This window comes from Zingiber officinale, chromosome 4A (genome assembly GCF_018446385.1).
Source record: "Zingiber officinale cultivar Zhangliang chromosome 4A, Zo_v1.1, whole genome shotgun sequence".
Taxonomy (NCBI): domain Eukaryota; kingdom Viridiplantae; phylum Streptophyta; class Magnoliopsida; order Zingiberales; family Zingiberaceae; genus Zingiber; species Zingiber officinale.
Genome location: NC_055992.1, coordinates 36307983 through 36328845, shown reverse-complemented (window position 1 = coordinate 36328845; position 20863 = coordinate 36307983). Strand labels below are relative to the sequence as shown.

At 36.5% G+C, this 20863-nt stretch overlaps 1 protein-coding gene across 1 annotated transcript in view; it reads left to right on the top strand.

The window, feature by feature from the left end:
* The window catches only part of LOC121969816 (callose synthase 9), a 100238-nt gene extending 95727 nt beyond the window's left edge, over nucleotides 1-4511 (top strand). The window contains exons 50-52 of the mRNA XM_042520074.1: nucleotides 3064-3114; nucleotides 3206-3388; nucleotides 4041-4511. Of these exons, the coding sequence (XP_042376008.1) occupies nucleotides 3064-3114; nucleotides 3206-3388; nucleotides 4041-4274 (468 nt within the window). The 3' untranslated portion in view covers nucleotides 4275-4511. The remainder of the gene's footprint in view (nucleotides 1-3063; nucleotides 3115-3205; nucleotides 3389-4040) is intronic.
* Nucleotides 4512-20863: the final 16352 nt, after the last annotated feature.

The window sequence follows — 20863 nt, the reverse complement described above, 5'->3', positions numbered from 1 at the left end:
ATCCGAGTTAAACTCATTGAGTTAGACTCAATTGAATCCACTCATTGAAGAAGGAAGATCAAAAGACAAAATTAATCATGCATTGAAGGAGGAAGACTAAAGGGCAAAACCCCTTGGTATTCATTGGATGAATATAAAAGGGTTTTGGCATTGCATTTTGATGTATGAGACTATTCATCTTCTTCCTCTTCTTCGTGTCTGGCTGAACCTCCCAAACTTGCTAGCACAAGAAGGTGGTTCTTCTCCAAGTCGTGAGTTCGTGAGATGGATGGAGAACGTGTTTGTGTGGATACCGTAGAGGCGCGACCACTTGATCGTGCAGAGATCTGCATCCGAATCAAAGTTGCTGTCAGGAGTACCGGTTCATGCAACAAAGGTAACTATTTTATCTGATAGAATAGGAAAACGTAGTATACGGTATTCGCAAGGATCTCTAGAGGGATCATTTTTCCATTGCGTTATGTGTTGTTTATGCATAAGATCCCTACACACACCCCAAAGGATAAGAAATTAGTATTTTCAGCTAAAACCCATTTAGACCACACAACTAGAATGCCTAGGAACCTAGGCAATCTTCTTGGATCGCTTTCTAAATCAATCGTATAATAGGAGTTACCTACCCACTAGGCGAAGTGACCCCTTGTCCAAAGTGACTGTGACAATCTAGACCATCTTTTGAAACCATACTAATTTGTCTAGCATCATATTAGTACCTCATCTCTAGGATTTTATCATGAGTCTAAATATACCTATTTAATTGTTATCATGAGTCTATGTATACCTATGTAAATGGTATATATCAGACTTTCTAGATTAGGTTTTACAAAAAAAGTATTCCTCTTGGAGGGAAGCAGTTGGCCTCCCTCTCATCTATTTCCTCTCTGTCTTATTCTTTCCTAGCCATCTGATTCACCTGTTGTCCTGTAGTGTCGTGTGACCTTGCCTACTTACACAGCAGATCTATACAAGCAGCTGACCCACACATTGTTGCTATGCACTTGCAGCAGATCCACATGCTGACAATGCTATATATTTGCACAATTCATCGAATCACCAGATTCCTGTTGCCTCACAATCCAGCACCTTTGCTGTTGTTCCCACAGCACCTTTGCTCTGCCTGACGGACACAAGCTATGAGAGAATTTGACTCTTAGAAAGTGATGTTGTTTGTCACAGTGACTAAATGTAACCTCTTGCTCACTATCAAACCTTTGCAACCAACTCCAAAGCAAACAGATTTGCCTTCTACTGTTGATTCTCCTTCAACCAGCAATATCCTTTGAAGCCTAAGTGGCCATGCACCCACTGCTACCTTATGTTGGTCTTTTCTCTCGTTTCATATGCAGACATTCTTCTCTTTGTTGATACAATTGATAGCATGAGTTGCAGGACCTCACCTTTCTATTTTTTATTAACATTGGTTGAGCTCGTATTCATTTTTCAACTTCCTTGAGTATTCACCGACCTTCCTTGTCTTCTTTCACTTCTTGTCTTCATTTCCAACAACTTATATTTGTTGATCCTCTGTTTGCTTTCATCTTCTCTATGTTGTGTCGATCTGAAAGTCTCTCTTGATATCTCATCTTCTTTCAGAACTTGGCTCTCTTTGCGTGTTGCATATGTACCACCTAAAATCCAGTGAAAACCTCAACAGAAAATTGCCTTTTTTCTCATGTTGCTAAATTTATATCTATCATCCAAGACTTTCTCTTTAACCTCACTCTCTTTATTGATGTGTCGATATGGTTGAAGACACTTTGTTTCTCTCTTTATCTTCCAAACCCTTGAGTATTTTTTTTCCTCGATTGATTATGTGTTGATGTAATTGTAGCTTCGAAGAGAAGCCTACCCAATAAATTAATTGAATATCTCTCATTCTCATTTCCCTTCTTTGTTTCTTTTGTTATCATCTCGCTTTATTGATTTGCCGATTTTAGGTTGAAGACAGTTGATTATTTGCTAATATGAGCTTGAAGGGATTGTTGGAGTCTGAGCCTAGATGTAGTGACATTTTCTGCACAGACTGCCTCTTTTCTGATCCAAAATCCTCGTGTACATTTTGTTCTGGTCATGGATTAACTGCAATAAATGGTTTCGTTCAAGAATTATATGAGGATGAATTGAAACAATAATTTACAGATATGGAATTTTCTTGATATGTATCAATTTTTTCATTTTTCCGCTCGCTTTGAAGGGACAAAAGAAACTACTTTTTTCTTCAATTTTTTTTCTCTAGTGAACCTCTCAATAGGATTGAAACTTAGATTAAATTTTGTTCCCCTGTCATGGTAAAAAAGTATGAACTGAGCTTGCGGGGCTTCCAAGAATTTTCCAATTTGTTTTGGAAGCTGATCATCACGTTCCTTCGATGGTCTGGACACACTGAGGAATATCTAGAACATTGGTGTAGATCCAATGTGTCCATCAAATCAACCTATCCTTTTTTTTCACCATTGATTTCTTGCAATAATTGATTTCCATTTTTTTTCACCATTGGTTTAGAGGACACAACTTTTATTAGTCTCCATTCTTGATCCATTTGGAGAAGCCTAGGTACTGGATTAGAATGAAGCTAACCTGAGTCACAGGTAGAATACTTCAAACTGGGGGGCTTGAATCTCTCTCTGCTTGGCTCAAACTAAAATTATCATTTCTCTTGAGCTTTTGTCTTTATTGTTCATTTCAATCTAGAAATTTCTACTCTATAATGTGAAACCGCCACATCAGCGGCCCCTCTAGAGCCGGTCTCATAGATATGGAGGGAGGTAAATGCAAGTACACAGCTTAAAGCGCATGGCCGGGACGCTAACACCAGGCAATGACAACCTGAGGATCGAACCCTGAACCTCTCGACCATGAAACCATGCGCCCATAGCTGTGCTACGCCCTGGGAACTAGAAATTTCTACTCTATGGTTGACTGTAACATGGTTTAGCTAGTTAAGTAGTAGACATCATAAATAAGTGTGGTAGTACATTCATATATTAATGCATTTTAAAGTGATTCTTGTTGCTTTGCTTGTTTGCTTAAATATTCCAGAAAATTTTGATTGTTTGTCTATAGGTATATGCCTGGTCATGGATTGTGTTTGCTGGGCTGGTTATCCTTTTCCAGGTATAGTGTATGCAACTGCCTATGCTTTCAAATAATGGATTGAGATCTGAAAATTGATATCCCATAATTTGTTATTCACTTGATTCGACAGGTTTTTACTTTTGGCCATAAGGCGTGGGTGAACTTCCAATTACCATTGCGTCTCATTCAAAGTGTCACATTATTGTTATTATTGGCTGGGTTAGCTGCTGCGATTGTTCTTACTGCTCTCTCTGTGACTGACATCTTAGCATGTATCTTGGCTTTCATACCAACTGGATGGGCAATTATTTCTGTAAGTTAATGATTTCCTTTACTATTTAAAATATTTGATTCCATTCTTCCTATTTAAAATTAGTCTTATTGTCGTCAAGAATATTAAAACTTGCAAGTTGCAACCAAGACCGCTAGTTGAGACGCTAGCCATTTTTACTGTGCGCCAAGTCTGCTGCAACTTGAGAAATATTACTAGAGTTATCTGAAGCTCATTTGATTTCAACATCTGGATTTTGGTAATGAAACAGAATGCTAAAAGCTTGGTAATTTCAATATTATGTTGCCGAATAACATTGTTATTATGATACCATATAGTCTAGAATTGCCAACATAACATCAAAACTCCCTGAAATACACAGTTCTGCTAGTCTAGTTAAATTAGATGTTTCTTTTCTACCAAAAAGGAAAATCATAGCAACGCTGAATTGTACTGATACAATATGATAGTCCACTTTAGCACTGTTCAAGTTTCCTTCCATTCATCACTGACACTTTTTGGTCCATAGTTTAAGTTTGAACTTACCGCCATAAGTTTTTTCACAAATGTATGCTGAATAAATGTCTGTTTATCCATGTGGAATGAGCAATAGCTTTTTGGTTGCCATGGTTCCAAGTACAACGTAGGTTATGCATTGGGTAACTAATTTGTGTTGACATTTTTGTTCTTTCAGATAGCGGTTGCATGGAAACCCGTGTTAAAGAAGTTGAGAATTTGGAAATCAGTTCGCACTCTTGCCCGTCTATATGATGCTGGGATGGGCATGTTCATTATTGTCCCTATAGCCATGTTTTCTTGGTTGCCTTTTGTATCCACATTCCAAACTCGGCTTCTTTTCAACCAGGCCTTTAGCAGGGGATTGGAGATATCACTGATCCTTTCTGGAAATAATCAGAACAATGGATAAACATAAACCTATTTTGAGTGCATATCGAACATTGTTGTAATTTCAGATTCAGGCACGTATTAGTGACTTTTGTACGCACATTTGTATATTAATAGGAAGTACAAAATATTTGTTGTCTGTACTAGAATATTACATGCAAGGTAGCTAATGCATATCACGGTGTTGAGGTAACTTGTGTGTATATCTATCTACCTATCTATATTCAAAAAAAAAAAATCAACATGAATTTGATATGCATGTCTAGTTTTCCTCTGACCCATCTAATGGGATAAGATTTGATTGTTATTGTATCTTGATAGTTTTTCTCCACACCTTACATTCATCATAAGTTTGGGAATAAAAAAATGTTGGACTCAATTATATGATCACGGAGGCTTGCTCTTTTCCCAATTGAGATTCATGGTTCTTGTTCATCTGGACGTGTTCGGCAAACAAATTAGAAAGATCTATAGAATTCTAACCATCAGGCTGAATGATGAGACAAGCTATGGAAAAATTCTAGTGACAACTTGTATCGTTATTCTACTCACTGGTGTGATACCAGATGAGAACAAGCATTGGGAACTCATAGCAAGGTTGGATCAAAGTCGATAGCAGCTGAATAGAATGAAAAACATGATAAACTAGCCACCCACAATTAGATTGGGAGCTGGAACCGCATGGATAGGGTAGAACAAGGGTTGATGAGGTAATGAATGCCACAAGGAAGTACGGATAGGCTGGAAGTAAGAACCAATAAAGTGAGAATCTCACTGATACAACTCCAAAATACCTGCCTCTTTCTTGGCCGAAACTCTCCTATTATAGGGCAATATACTAGTGCATCCAAGAAAAATCTTAAAAGACCAAGTGAGGTCCATTGGAGTCTTAATTATCTAGTTAGCCTAATTGGGGACTCGAATTAAGTTAATTGGGTCGCATGGATTGTCATTTGTTACAACAACTCTAGATGCAACTCGAGTAATGACTTCTTCAATTAGCTCATTGAGTGCTTCCTCCATAATATTAGCTCAAACTCATAATTGGTCCTTCTGGATTGTCAATGGCACAAGTAGGGGACCAAGAAGTTTGATTGGAGAAGATCTCATTGCAAAAGAAAATTGTCAATGAGCTAAGGGTTGAGATCAATTATACTCGGAAATTCAACCGAACAACATGATTTATGTGATCGAGCAAATCAAAATGAAGCAAACAAAGAAGGGTGTGGAGATTACTCGATGGATAAAAGATTTAATTAATAAAAAGGATCAGTCGACAAAACGAATTTTTAGTTGACTGAATTAAGCCTATAAAAGAAGCATCGTTATCTGAGGCTCATTATTCATTTCCTTCCTCGCTTCAACTCATACTACTACTATTGTTCGTGTAAATGTTGATACTACAATGCCTAGAGGCTCTCCAACAACTACGCTCAATCTACCACTCTTATTGTTGGTATATTATTTTTATACTTACATTCATTTAAAAGGAGATAGTAGTATTGTTACTATCATCCTTCATATTTGCATGAGTTTGCTTTTCTCCGAAAAAGTTCGAGAAAAGAGCTATAGTAATTACTCATCAGAAGCGATCTATGATCGCAGATCTTGGAGTAGTAGTCGTTGAACTATGAATAAAATAAAACTAAACTGTGTCCTAATCTGTTTTATTTTATTTCCACTACTACCTTGATTTGGTTTTATGTTAGAAAAAAATGATTTTTAAACGCGCAAGATCCCTCCCCTCCCCCCTCTCTCGACTACTTCGATCATATAGATTAAGCAGCCAACTAAGAAACTTATTTTGAATTTATTTTTGTTCATGTAGTTGACTAAATATCTATAATCAATTGGCTAATTGCCAAGTCAACTAGATAATTGACTTAGAAACCTTCTATGTCATGTTTTTGTTTGACTAGTCAAATGATTATTTATGATAGTCAACTAGTGCAGGTTGGATGAAGTAGTTATCCAAGGAATCAAAGAAAATGATTGTCATCTATTGAATTCGATAAAGGCTAGTTGATTGATGGGTGTAAAATGAGTTGATTGGCATATCCTAGATGAAGTTGTCATAGAGGGAAATGGAAGAAACAATCATGAAGCATTAGAATCCGTCAAGATTAATCGACTAATAGTGTCATACTAGTTAATTGATGGATGCCACATCATTAAGATTGTGTTAACAAAGCAATCTTTAGAAGGGTCTTTAAAATAGAGTCCAAATGTCTCCAGAGCGTAGCGCAGACGGTGGGTGCATGATATCTCTGGCGTAATGGTCAGGGGTCGATTCTCAGGAATTGACGACCTGAGGTTTACCTCGCCATACGCCTATGGTCTGTGTACCTGTATGAACCTCTCTTCATATCCATGAGACCGACACTAGGGGGCCGATAAGGTAGCGGATCTACCTTTTTTAAAATAGAGTCCAAAGGTCACTAACAGACATAAAATATATTTTATTATTTGATTGCTATTCTACTATTGAGCTTCATTGTAAAACCTTACCTCTATTTGTTCATCTCTCGTATCTACTTTGATGATCTTGTAATAGGTTTCTCTGCTTCCGGTGTTTCACCAAAGAGGATAAAATATAAAGGATTCTAATAATGATCCACCTGAAGGATCATAGACCATGGTTGAAGAGCCTAGCGGTTGCTCGACCACGTAAATTGTTGTGTTATTTATGATGTGGTGTGCACTTGTTTCTTTTATTTTTTTTCTAATTCTATTAAAAAGGTGACTCGCTTTGTGCAACTACTAAATGTACCCCTTAGCCTCACATAGTTCAATGTACTTTTACCACTTAAATAAAACTAAGTACTTGTTGACGGGTAACCCATATTTGGATGAAGATCAATGCGATGAGCATAATAGAAGAAAAAATCTATTAAGATTTTTATAACAGAATATTGTTATAATTTTCATAACAGAATTCTATTACGATATTTCATAACAGAAATCTGTTATAATTTTATGGGTATAGGATTTAGGTACTATTTATAGGGATCATTGTAAACCTATTGTATCACAAAAATCATTGAATATGATTCAATTGTGTAGAGAGAATTCTAATAAACCTTTGGCTGATATTATGGAGTAGACAGACCACCGAACCATGGTAACTCTTCTTCTTTCTCCTCTTCTTCTTCCTCGTGTTTGCTCTTTCTTGAGTATCTTTGTCTCATTGCTCCGCGCAATCTTTTTCTCTCTTCCTCTTCTTCCGCGTCAGAGGTTGAGAGGTATTGCCCCCCTCTTTGTGCAATAATTCGTATCATAGCGAGGTTTTGACAAATTTTTCAACATGTTAGGAACGCCTTCTACAAAGTTTGATATAGTGAAGTTTGACGGAACCGGAAACTTCGGATTATGATAGAGAAGGGTCAATGATTTGTTGGTGAAACAAGGCATAGTGAATGCACTAGGAGAAAGGAAATCAGAAAGCATAATGAGATCAGATTGCGAAGAACTTCAGACGAAAGTAGTGGCAACAATCAGGATTTGTTTTACAGATGATGTGATGTCATAGATGAGGAGTCACCGATGGCAGTTTAGCAAAAGCTGGAAAGTTGGTACATGTCAAAGTTATTGACAAATAAGTTGTATCTTAAGTAGAAATTATTTAAGCTGAAGATGACAGAAGGAACCGATTTGAGCCAGCACATCAATGTATTCAACCAGATTATGAGCGATCTAAAGTGGGTTGATGTGAAGATCGAAGATGAAGACAAAACGCTGATGTTGTTGAATTTTCTAGCTTCATCTTCTACATATAAGAATTTAGTTACTAGTTTGATGTAGGGTAAGGAAACTCTCAAATTGGAGGAGATCAAGGTGCTTTAATAGGTTTTCATCAAAGGAATAAAACAAGTGATGAAGTTTCTCAGAGAGAAGAACTTGTGGTAAATAGTAAACAAGAGTGTGGTAGAAGCAAATTTCGACATGTATTTGGTAATGACAACAAGGCTTGTTCTAAGTCAAGATGGAAGAAGGTGACCATGTGTTACAAGTGTGAAGGTAAAGGTCATATGAAGAGAGGTTATCCAGAGATAAAGAAACATATTGCAGAGAACAAAGGTAGTTCGGTAAAGTCTGCAATCATAGTTGAAGAAGAAAATTCAAAGAATGGTGATGGAGATATGCTATCAGTTATGTCGAGTTCAGAGCAATTGATGAATGCATGGATTTTAGACTCTACATGTTCATATCACATGATTCCAAACAAGGAGTGGTTTGACACCTATAGGGTAGTGGATTCTGGTTCAGTGTGGATGGAAAATAATGTATCATGCAGAGTTATCGGCATAGGGAACGTCAAAATCAAAATATTTGATGGTATAATCAGAACCCTATGTGATGTCAGGTATATACCAAAGCTAAGGAAGAATTTGATCTAGCTAGGCATACTAGATGGTATTGATTATAGTTACAAATCAGTAAGCGGAGTGATAAAAGTCAGCAAGGGAGCTCTGATGGTAATGAAAGGATAAAAGTTAGTAGGGAACATCTATAAATTGATAGGAACTACAGTTGTTGGTAGAGTTATCTCGGTGGAGTCTGAATCAGACAGTACTATCTTGTGACATATGCGGTTAAGGCATATGGGTGAACGTGGGATGCTAGAACTTCTCAAAAGAGATCTATTGAAGGGTGTCAAGATGTGCAAGCTTAAATTCTACAAATTCTGTGTTCTTGGAAAATATAGCAAAGTGCTATTCAAGACGGCAACAAACAAGATGGTGAGGATTTTGGACTATGTGCATACGAATCTCTCGAAACTAGCCAGTGTAGCATCACGTAGATGACACTTGTATTTTGTGACTTTTACTAATGATTATTCATGAAAGGTCTGGGTATACTTTATGTGTCACAAGTCAAAAACTTTTATAAAGTTTAAACTTTGAAAAACTGAAGTGGAGATCCAGACTAGAAGGAAGATCAAATGTCATAGGTCAGATAATGGGACAGAGTAAACACATTTAAAGTTTCAAGAATTTTGTGAGCAACATGGGATAATGAGGTATTTATCGGTTCACAGGACACCCCAACAGAATAGGCTGGTGAAAAGGTTGAACAGGATAATCATTGAGAATGTAAGATGCTCAGATTGAATGCAGGACTAGCAAAAAATTTCTAGGCGGAAGTGGTTAACATAACATGTTATCTCATTAATAGATCACCAAGGGTAGCACTAGAAGACAAAGTATTAGAGGAAATATGGACAGGGAATCAAGTAGATTACTCTCATCTTCAAGTTTTTGAATGTCTAGCTTATATGAACATATCTAGTGAGGAAAGATCAAAGATGGATGTGAGGTCAAAGTAGTGCAATTTTTGGGGGTATTAGAAAGGAGTTAAAGGCTTTAAGTTGTGGGATCCTAAGGAAAACAAGGTGATGATCAACAGAGATGTGGTGTTTGACGAAAAGACTATGTTACAGCGTACTCAGGAAGAAGGAAAGGAAACACCATAGAGAAATATGAAGAAAGATGTGTTGGTGCGGGAAGCATCCGACGATCGAACTCGTGTTTTGATAATGGCAAAGAATTCAAAGTTAAGGTGTTTTGTTTTCTAACAAGTCAACTTGAGTTTTTCAGGTAAGTCCTAACTGTGGTTAGGCAAAGGGAAAACCCTAGGGGGCGGTAACCCTAGGTCATAGGGGGTGGTAACCCTATGCGGAAAGTCTTGGCAGGTTGATGACTTCAGGCAAAAAGTCCTAGGGGGTGGTAACCCTAGGTGGAAAAGTCCTGGTGTCGCGAACCAGGTGAAAGTCTGGACTAGCCGAGAAGCGGATGTCCAGCAGAAAGTCCGGAAGTATCGAGTGTTGAGCAAAAGTCCAGTCGATCTAGAGGATCGCACTGGCAACAGGTAAATCTCTTGAGTGGAGTAGGTGAGAACGCGTTCCCCGTAGAGGGAACAGTAGGCGTCGGGTCGACCTAGGGTTTCCGGTCGGAAATTCGAAGTCAGACCGGACAGTCCGAAGACTGTCATAAACATTCTTTTATTATTCATACTGTTATTTTGTGCTAATTTTGTGTTGCAGGATATTGTTTGGGACTAACAAGTCTTGCAGGTACAAAATAAGGTAGTTTTCCCTCGGATGAACAGTGTCCGAAGCGCCTCCATGGAGCTTGGAGGCGCCTCGGGTGCAAAAGTTGAGCTGGCTGCGAAGCACCATTAGAGGCACATTGAAGAAGGCAGAAGGCGCCTTGGAAGGCGCCTTGAGTGAGGTTTAAGGCGCCTTGAAGAAGGCAGAAGGCGCCTTGAGTGAGGCTTAAGGCGCCTTGAATGGATGAAATTCGACCAGGTCATATTTGATCCACGCGGAAGACCAGGCAGCATGGAGGCGCCTTGAACAGCCTTCAAGGCGCCTTGAACACCCTTTATAAGGGGGTTTCGACCAGCACTTCAGCACAACGAATACCAAGTGATCTCTCATCAACGTGCTGCTCCAAAAGACGTTCCGAAGTGCTGCTACAAGTGCCCGACGACCCGAAGCTTCAATCTTCTTCTTTCTTAAGTTGTCGGTACAAGTTTATTTCAATACTTTCAGTGTAATTTGTAATTTCTATCGTGATTATAGTTGTTGCCCACGGAAAGCGATCAAGGATCGCGGACCTTCGAGTAGGAGTCGCCTTAGGCTCCGAACGAAGTAAAATCTCTCGTGTCTCTCTCTGTGTGTTTGTTTGTTTCTTTATTCCGCTGCTTTAATTACTCTAACGTTGTTTTTGATACGTAAAAAATAGCCACGAGCGCTATTCACCCCCCCCCCCCTCTAGGGCGTCTCGATCCAACAATTGGTATCAGAGCTCGGACTGCCAGAAGGTTTAACCGCCGACTGTGCACATGAGATATGGTCTGATTGAGCCATGTGGGCACAATATTGACCTCGAACAAAGAAAGTGGGGGCTCCTATGTTCGGATCAAGAGGACCAGACACCAGGCAGGAAGTATTCTGCTTGACCAACTTACTAGGCACTGACCTAGAATTTGGCAGCTACCACTTGTACTTTTTCTGTCTAACTTGCACCTGACATAGTCTGAATCAGAATAGCCGTAAAGGTCAAAGGTGCAAGTTCTTGGATACCAAATTCCTACATTTAGAGTTCCTTTAATATACCGAAGTATTCTTTTAACGTGTGATAGGTGTGACTCTTTTGCACAGGATTGGTATCTTGCGCACATACCTACTGCGAACAATATGTCGGGTCGACTTGCAGTTAGGTAAAGTTTACTCAATTTTCTAGTTAAGAATATTTTGATCTTATGGCTCTGATACCTAGTAAATCAATCTAGTAAACATGACCTGTGCTTGGACTTAAGGACCAACTGAACTTGAATGAATAACCTTGGCCTAAAACTTAAAATATTATTAAAGCTAAGTTTCATTTGACCTTAACCCTCAAACCCTGTTGAACTTAGTTAACCTGTTAACCTTAGTAAAATACCATTATGTACAACTCATTTTTTTTAAAAGCGATACACTCCCCAACAGTTAAAATATAGTCAAATTATTGCCCATTTTTGATATATAACAAAGGGGGAGAGTAGCAAACTATAAAATAAAATTCAAAATTAATAGTTAAAGGGGGAGCAAAAGTTAAGGGGGAGCATATAGGTTAGTTTATCAAATTTGGTCATTTTTGTAAGGAGCGAAGTGTAAAATTCAAATTAATAGCTAAGGGGGAGCAAAAGTTAAGGGGGAGCATATAGGTCACTTTAGCAAATTTTCTTTGGTCATTTTTGTTCATATATACTTAGCAGATTTGCCTGTGTTAAAAATATTTATCTATTCGATTGTTTACTTAACTTTGAATTTGAGTTGCCATAATCAAAAAGGGGAAGATTGTTGGTGCGGGAAGCATCCGACGATCGAACTCGTGTTTTGATAATGGCAAAGAATTCAAAGTTAAGGTGTTTTGTTTTCTAACAAGTCTACTTGAGTTTTTCAGGTAAGTCCTAACTGTGGTTAGGCAAAGGGAAAACCCTAGGGGGTGGTAACCCTAGGTCATAGGGGGTGGTAACCCTATGCGAAAAGTCTTGGCAGGTCGATGACTTCAGGCAAAAAGTCCTAAGGGGTGGTAACCCTAGGTGGAAAAGTCCTGGTGTCGCGAACCAAGTGAAAGTCTGGACTAGTCGGGAAGCGGATGTCCAGCAGAAAGTCCGGAAGTATCGAGTGCTGAGTAAAAGTCCAGTCGATCTGGAGGATCGCACTGGCAACAGGTAAATCTCTTGAGTGGAGTAGGTGAGGACGCATTCCCCGTAGAGGGAACAGTAGGCGTCGGGTCGACCTAGGGTTTCCGGTCGGAAATTCGAAGTCAGACCCGGACAGTCCGGAGACTGTCATAAACATTCTTTTATTATTCATACTGTTATTTTATGCTAATTTTGTGTTGCAGGATATTGTTTGGGACTAACAAGTCTTGCAGGTACAAAATAAGGTAGTTTTCCCTCGGATGAACAGTGTCTGAGGCGTCTCCATGGAGCTTGGAGGCGCCTCGGGTGCAAAAGTTGAGCTGGCTGCGAAGCACCATTGGAGGCGCCTTGAAGAAGGCAGAAGGCGCCTTGGAAGGCGCCTTGAGTGAGGTTTAAGGCGCCTTGAATGGATGAAATTCGACCAGGTCATATTGATCCACGCGGAAGACCAGGCAGCATGGAGGCGCCTTGAACAGCCTTCAAGGCGCCTTGAACACCCTTTATAAGGGGGTTTCGACCAGCACTTCAGCACAACGAATACCAAGTGATCTCTCATCAACGTGCTGCTCCAAAAGACGTTCCGAAGTGCTGCTACAAGTGCCCGACGACCCGAAGCTTCAATCTTCTTCTTTCTTAAGTTGTCGGTACGAGTTTATTTCAATACTTTCAGTGTAATTTGTAATTTCTATCGTGATTATAGTTGTTGCCCACGGAAAGCGATCAAGGATCGCGGGCCTTCGAGTAGGAGTCGCCTTAGGCTCCGAACGAAGTAAAATCTCTTGTGTCTCTCTCTATGTGTTTGTTTGTTTCTTTATTCCGCTGCTTTAATTACTCTAACGTTGTTTTTGATACGTAAAAAATAGCCACGAGCGCTATTCACCCCCCTCTAGCGCGTCTTGATCCAACAAGATGGTGTGCAAGTGGAGCTAAAGACTCATGACTCTAATGATACTAACTCAGAGCACATGGAGCATCGTACTATAGTTGGTGGCAGAACGAGACGAGTCATAAAACCATCCACTAAATATGAATTCAAAGACTTGGTATCTTATGCTCTTATCACTAGTAGCAGAGACCCTACGTCTTTTTAGGAAACGATACATAGCTTTGAGAAGGACAAGTGGACAGGTGATATAGCGAAGGAGATGGAGTCTTTATATAAGAATCAAATGTGGGATCTAGTAGAACTTTCTGAAGGAAAGAAAGTTATAGGATACAAGTGGATATTCAAAAAGAAAGAAGCAATGTCAAAGGGAGAAGAAGTAAAGTTCAAGGCTCAGTTAGTAGTAAAGGGATATTCACAGAGAAAGGGGATTGACTATGAAGAAATTTTCTCTCCCATAGTAAGACATACGTTAATTAGAATGGTGTTGGCTTTGGTGGCACATCACGATTTGCAACTAGAGCAAATGGATGTGAAGATGATATTTTTTTCATGGAAATTTATAGGAGTAGTTTTTATGTCAAAATCTGAGGGATTTAGTCAGCCCAGACAAGAGCAACTAGTTTGTAAATTGGAGAAATCATTTTATGGATTAAAACAATCTCCTAGGTAATGGTACAAATGTTTTAATTCATACATGATTCAAAATGGATATAGGAGATGTGAGTATGATTGTTGCATATATATGAAGAGCCTTGAAGATGAATCATTAGTTTTCTTACTACTATACGTAGATAACATGCTCATTGTTGCAAAAAAGATGAAAGAGGTCGACAACTATAAGAGACTACTCAGCAAGAAATTTGACATGAAAGATTTGGGAGAGGTCAAGAAGATTCTTGGGATGGAGATTCACAGGGATAGAGCTACAGGGAGATTACAGTTGTCTCAACGTAGCTATGTAGAAAAAGTACTGCATAGGTTTAATATGAAGAATGAAAAGTCGGTATGCACATCCATGGCACGTCACTTCTAGTTATCTAATACACAATGTTCAAAGATGAATAACGAGATCCAAGAGATGTCAAAGGTTCCTTATGCTAGTGCAGTTGGTTGTCTGATATTTGTATGAGACCAGATTTGGCGCAAGCAGTTAATATGGTGAGCAAGTTTTTCTCAAATCCTGGTCAACCACATTGGGATGCAGTGAAGTGAATTTTCAGATATTTAAGAAATACAACTAATTATGACATCATATTTAATAAACAACCGGAAGATCCTTTAGTGTTTGGGTACGTAAATGTAGATTATGCAAGAAATTTAGATGACAGAAAGTCTACTACAGGTTACGTATTTACTGTGGCAGGAGGATCTATCTATTAGAAATCTATGGTACAATCTATTGTTGCATTATCTATTACGGAGTCGGAGTACATGGTAATAGCTAAAGTAATAAAGGAAACTTTATGACTTACATATTTAGTTAGAGAACTAGACGTTCAACAAGGTGATTTTTGTTTCTATTTTATTTCTTTGATACCATATAACAATTTTGCCAAAAGTATTGCATGGAGCTAAAATGCTAAAAATTAGAAAACGAAGACAATATATTGATCCATAGGGTCTAGGAAATGTATAGAAGTTCTATTTTGTGAAATTAGACCGGTTCGGGTTCATGTAGCTGTTCATATAATAATTTCATTTAAAATTACTGCATGAACCCAAAATGTTTTAGATTGGAAAAGGAACGCATATAACAGTTTATAGGGTCCAAGAACAAATAAGTGTTTTTTTAATTTATATCAGTTTTAGGTCATGTAATAGTTTTGAAGAAAATTGATATATGATCCTAAATCATTCTAAATTGAAGAAGAAAGATATATAACAACTCCATATAGAATATACAGGAGTATTTTTTTGTGTGTGTGTGTCAATTTATACTAGTTTAGGACCATGTAATAGTTTTGAATAAAATTGTTACATGATCCTAAACTATTCTAAATTGAAAAAGGAACATATAATGACTTCAGAGGGTCTAAATAATGGATAGGAGTGATTGTTTATAAATTTAAATTAGCTTGATATCATATGATCCTAAGTTGGTCTGAATTGGAAAAGAAAGGAAAAAAGTGACTTCATCGTTTAGGGAATATATAGGAAAGTTTATTTGTTAACTTAGATAGTTCATATCCATTTAGAAGTTTTGAAGAAGTACAAGTACTTGTTTGTGAAATTTGATCAAATGCCCACAGGATAATGGTGCAATCACATGACATCTTGTTAATTTTTCATATATTTAATGATCAATCCCAGTTTAAATAAATTAGCATATGAATTTTTCTTAATAGACGGTTGACTTAAAAATATTAAGCTAATGATGAGCTGTTCGTTATGAGTACTTTCTAATTTATTCTAGTGTTGAATAAAAAATTTTCATGAGACTGAGTCTATCATTCTCAGAATGATCGATAGAAGCTAGATATTTGATGTAAAACTAAAAAAAAAAGAATTTATACAAATTTAGAGTTCTCGTAGTAGTTTTGAGCAAAACTGTTGCATGGTCTTAAATTATTTGGATTAGAAAACGAATACGTACAACAATTTCATAGGGTTCAAGGAACATCTACGAGTGCTTTTTTTATGAATCTAGATCGGCTTGAGTCTATGTAGCAGTGTTCTTAAAATTATTATATGGATTGAAACTGTTAAAAATTAGAAAAGAAATGCATATAATAATTCTAAAGTTCAAAGAATATATAACACTATTTTTGGCCCCAAGGGTCGATGCAATTGATATATACATAAGTATTTACTCCAATAGGTTTTGGGTTAATTTTTAGCCAGTGCAAAAATACCTCGTTGGATGTCTAATCTCCTCATGGGACCAACGATATTCGACTGCTTGGGATGATATGTTGGATATAATTATCCCTATTATGTAGGTTTATTTATAAGTTGCATATGTGAATATGATCTGAACCCTTTAAAATGATCTAACTTATGTTTATTGGGTTCAGTTATTGGATGTAGATCATGTATGTGTAGAATCTTTAGTCATGCATCTATTATCATCTATATGCTGATAATAGATGTTTAATATATATATATAGACTTATAATCCCACGTCTATGATTATCTATGGGCTGATAATAGATGTACACTATATAACGGTTTGGTCCCCAGAGGATTAGGGTATCTTTGAGATGTCTCTTCGTTCCCCATTGACGAAGAAGATTCGGCACCGTCAACCCTAACTCCTCCAGAAGGCTAACCTTATTCTCTTTCTTCTTCTTCCGCGGGATTGTTGGATCGACAAGCTCTACACGAAGAACAATGACAATTCCGCTGCATTCAGGTTCTTTGTAATTATAGTATTTACTTACTTATGTCATGTTTTCAATGAAATGAAGATTCATGCTCATATGTTTTTATTTTTCCTATTCAAATTCTTAATTTAATTGTCTAAAATTCATGCGGCTTAGGTTTTTATAAGAACTATCAATTGGTATCAGAGCCAAGTTTATATTTCATCGTTTTCATTGGTAATAAAGTTTAAATTTTTCGTCGATTTATTATTTGTATGCTAGATAAGTTTTTTGAGTTAATATAAATTTTTAATCATCGAAAATCATATAACAGAAAACTAGGATATACTTGTTTTTTATATTTCTGTAAAGAATACGAAAAATGATGAAAATCGTCACTATTTAACCTAATTTTAGGTAAAATAATGAATGTTTAATTGATTACTTTGATCGAGCAATCGATTGTCAAGTCTAAAATATTAAATAGAAATAATTGAAATTCAATCGATTAACGATCTTAAACTCATGACTATATGAATTTTAAATTGATTAAGTTTATCTTTATTTATCCATTGAGATTTAAGTTTTAATTGATTATATTTCTTATAATCCATTAAAAAAATAGTAGGGTACTGTTTCATGCAATTAATCGTGAAACACTATGGTATTATTTTATGTAATTAAAAAATTTTGAAATCGTAATTTACTGTTTCATAACAAAATAAATAAATAAATAAGTTAATCGATTAAAATTTCTTTGAAACCGTATGTACTGTTTTAATTATAGAACTTAAAAGAAGTTTCAGTTTCTTAAGATAAAGTTATATATATACTCATATAATTACATATAGTATGTTTTCGGATCGTTAGGATAATCAATTAGATTATATCAATCGATTATTATAAGGTATTAATCAATTAATAAGTCTAATTTTATGTTATTAAAGTTGATTAAGTAATTTATGTTCGAACTAAGTTTCTAGTATTTTTTTAAGTTTATCTACACAACGTGCTACTAAGTTGAACTATTGTGTCAGCCCAAAGGAAAATACCTTAGGTAGATTTAGTACATTTTGTGTTAATAGATGTATATCTATGCTAAAAGTAATCGGCCCAAAGGAATGTTACTTTTATACCAGATATATGCATAAGGTAGCTTACAACTATGAAATAAAATATTATTTTATTCAAATCATGCACAAAATATGTCGGTCCAAAGGAAGACATTATATGGCCGATTAAGGTTATGAGCTATGAATCAAAATATAACTCATATAAAGTATCATATTATGCGCATAATAAATCAACCCAAAGGAAGACACATTGTGTAGCTAATTAAAATTTGAGTTATATTAGAGAGTATCACTAACAAATAATATATTAACCTAAAGGAAGACACATTATGTTGTCTTGGTATCTCATACAAGCCCATTTATATACATTTAAAATTTTATTTTATTTGCATAATTTTATATTACTTATATGTTCTTGGCTTTAATTAAATCGCGAGCTTAAATAAATTTCTCTCTTTAATTTCAGTATAATCTGTAACTGTCAATATTAATAACATCCCAACACTAACTAGTTCGAATTTTGTTGAATGGAAAGATACGTGACCATAGTCTTAGGCTACATGAACTTAGACTATGCATTAAGGAATGATCATCCCGTACCTCTGACCGGTGTTAGCACTATAGAGCAGAGGCTGAATTTCAGCTATGTGAGAAATCAAATCGCATGTATCTAAGTATCATGAAGCTTTCCATACCGGCATCAATAAAGGGCTCAATAACTGAGGAAGGATATGCTAGGAGCTTCATGGACCAATTGGCAGACCGATTCATCTCAAATGAAAAGGTCGAGACTACCATATTTCTTACGAAGTTGGTAACCATGTGATATACTAGAAAAGGAAACATAAGGAAGAGACTGAGGCTTGAGACACCTGAAAGTGCTCACCTAGCATCTAGATCTCAAGGTTCAAGCAAGAAGAGAAAGAGGATCAATAAAGGAAAAGGAAAGCAAACTGTAGATCCTGAGAGTTTTCAAAATTTTATTAGTTCAGAAGTCAATTTAGGTATAGTACCCACTGACACTTAGTGGATAGATACCGGTGCTACTACTCACATAAGTGTCACTATGCAAGGTTGTCTCAAGAGCTGACTTCTGCTTGATGGTGAAAGATATATCCATACAGGAAATGGAAAGAAGGCTAAAGTCGAGTCGATTGGTGTTTTTTAGGCTTTGTTTAAGAACCAATATTTTTTTAGATTTAGAAAATACATTTATTGTACCATCTTTTCAACGGAATTTAATTTCAATTTCTTGTTTGGACAAATTAGGTTATTCTTGTTCATTTAGAAATGGAATTTTCAGTATTTTCTTTAATTCAGTGTTGGTTGACAATGGTTCCTTGGTTGATAAGTTTTATAAATTGAACACCTTTACTCCTACGGTTGACAACGTAATAATGCATAGTATATGTACAAAACGTAAATTGATCGACGAGAATTCTTTCATGTTATGACATAGGCGTTTATTGTTAGGATGTATACTAAAAGCCTAGCTTTTGTATGAATATTTATTGTATAAACATTTATTTTGTAATAAGAATCACATTGGTCAAATGTCTGTATTTAGTTAAATGCAGTTGTCGATTTAATTTATATTGTAGATAACATGGTATGTGGTGTCACATAGAAGATCATGTTATCAGTTCCTTATAAATTATAAATAGCAGCTCACAATCAAAATGGATTGGGACAAATCATTGGAATGGTTGTAGTGTAATTTGATACTAGTTTATCTTGACTATAAAATTACACTAGTACACTATGTGTGTATTGAGCAGGACCATTTGAAGTTGTTCCTTTTGTGCTGACTGCATAAAAGAATATAACCTCTATTATTATGGATGTGCGTACTCTTAATCCCGATATAATAACAAGCATATATACTTAGTATTTCTTTCTTTAATTTATCAATGGGTGAAATTTATTCGTTAAATCAATAGACCCGATAAGTTGGGAAATAATATTATTTATATGGTATGTTGTTGATTATAGAAGGAAACTGTGTCCTAGTTATCTAGGTTGATGATGTCCTCTTGAGGAGCTCATAAAGACTGACATGTAAGCCCTACAGGTGGACTTACTCCGACATGACAATGAAGTTGAGTGGTACTACTCTTAGAGCTAGATATTAATTAAGTGAGTTGTCAGTAACTCATTTAATTAATGGACATTTGATATCTTAAACACAGGGAGACTAACACACTCATGATAAGAATGAGCTCATAATATAATATGGGATTGGTGCGGTAGTTCAATAATGACTCTTTAGTGGTATGAGTTATTATTGATGAACTTGAGTTGGGTGTTCGGGTTGAACACAAGAAGCTCAAGTCCATCAGGAGGTCAAAATCAATTCCTCCTCTAGGTCCTTATTGTAGCCTCTTATTAAAAGTCTTTTTATCCACCCAAAGCTCAGCTTCTTACCCAAGCTAGGGGTGGGCCACATCCTTGCTTGGTGCCCAAGCAAGGGGCCAACCAAGCCCATCTTGGTGTCCAAGATGTGGTCGGCCAAGCTTTGCTTGGTGACCAAGCAAGGGGCCGACCATTAAAGAGATAAAAGAGAGATTTTAATTTTTGTTAAAATCTTTTCTTTTATAGTTATCTACAAAGGATTAAAAGAAAGATTTTAATTTTAAAATCTTTCCTTTTTTGAAGTTATCCACATGGTTTTAAAAGAGAGTTTTAAATTTTAAAATCTTTCCTTTTTGTTGCCATCTATATTGGTTTAAAAAGAGATATTTTAATTTTGATAAAACTTTCCTCTTTGGTAACCATGATTTAAAAGAGAAGTTTAATTTTTTAAACTTTCCTTTTGTAGTCATCACAATAGGAAATTAAAAGAGAGATATTTTAATTATTATTAAAATTTTCTTTTTTGCCATGATTGGAATTAAAAGGAAGTTTAAGTATGTTTAAAACTTTCCTTTTTAGCATTCACCAAGGATTATAAAAGAGAGGTAGATGGTGCTTATGGTACAACACAACCCAAAGTTTCCCTCTTCTATTTTCCTTGGTGGTCGGCCCTTCTCTCTTTCCCTTCTCCCTTTGTTTTCTTCTCTAAAGGCCGGCGGCACATCAAGCTCCATCTTCTTGTGGCCGGTTTGCTTGGAGGGGAAGAAGAAGAGAAGGAAGTTTCCTATTTTAGCATTCCTTG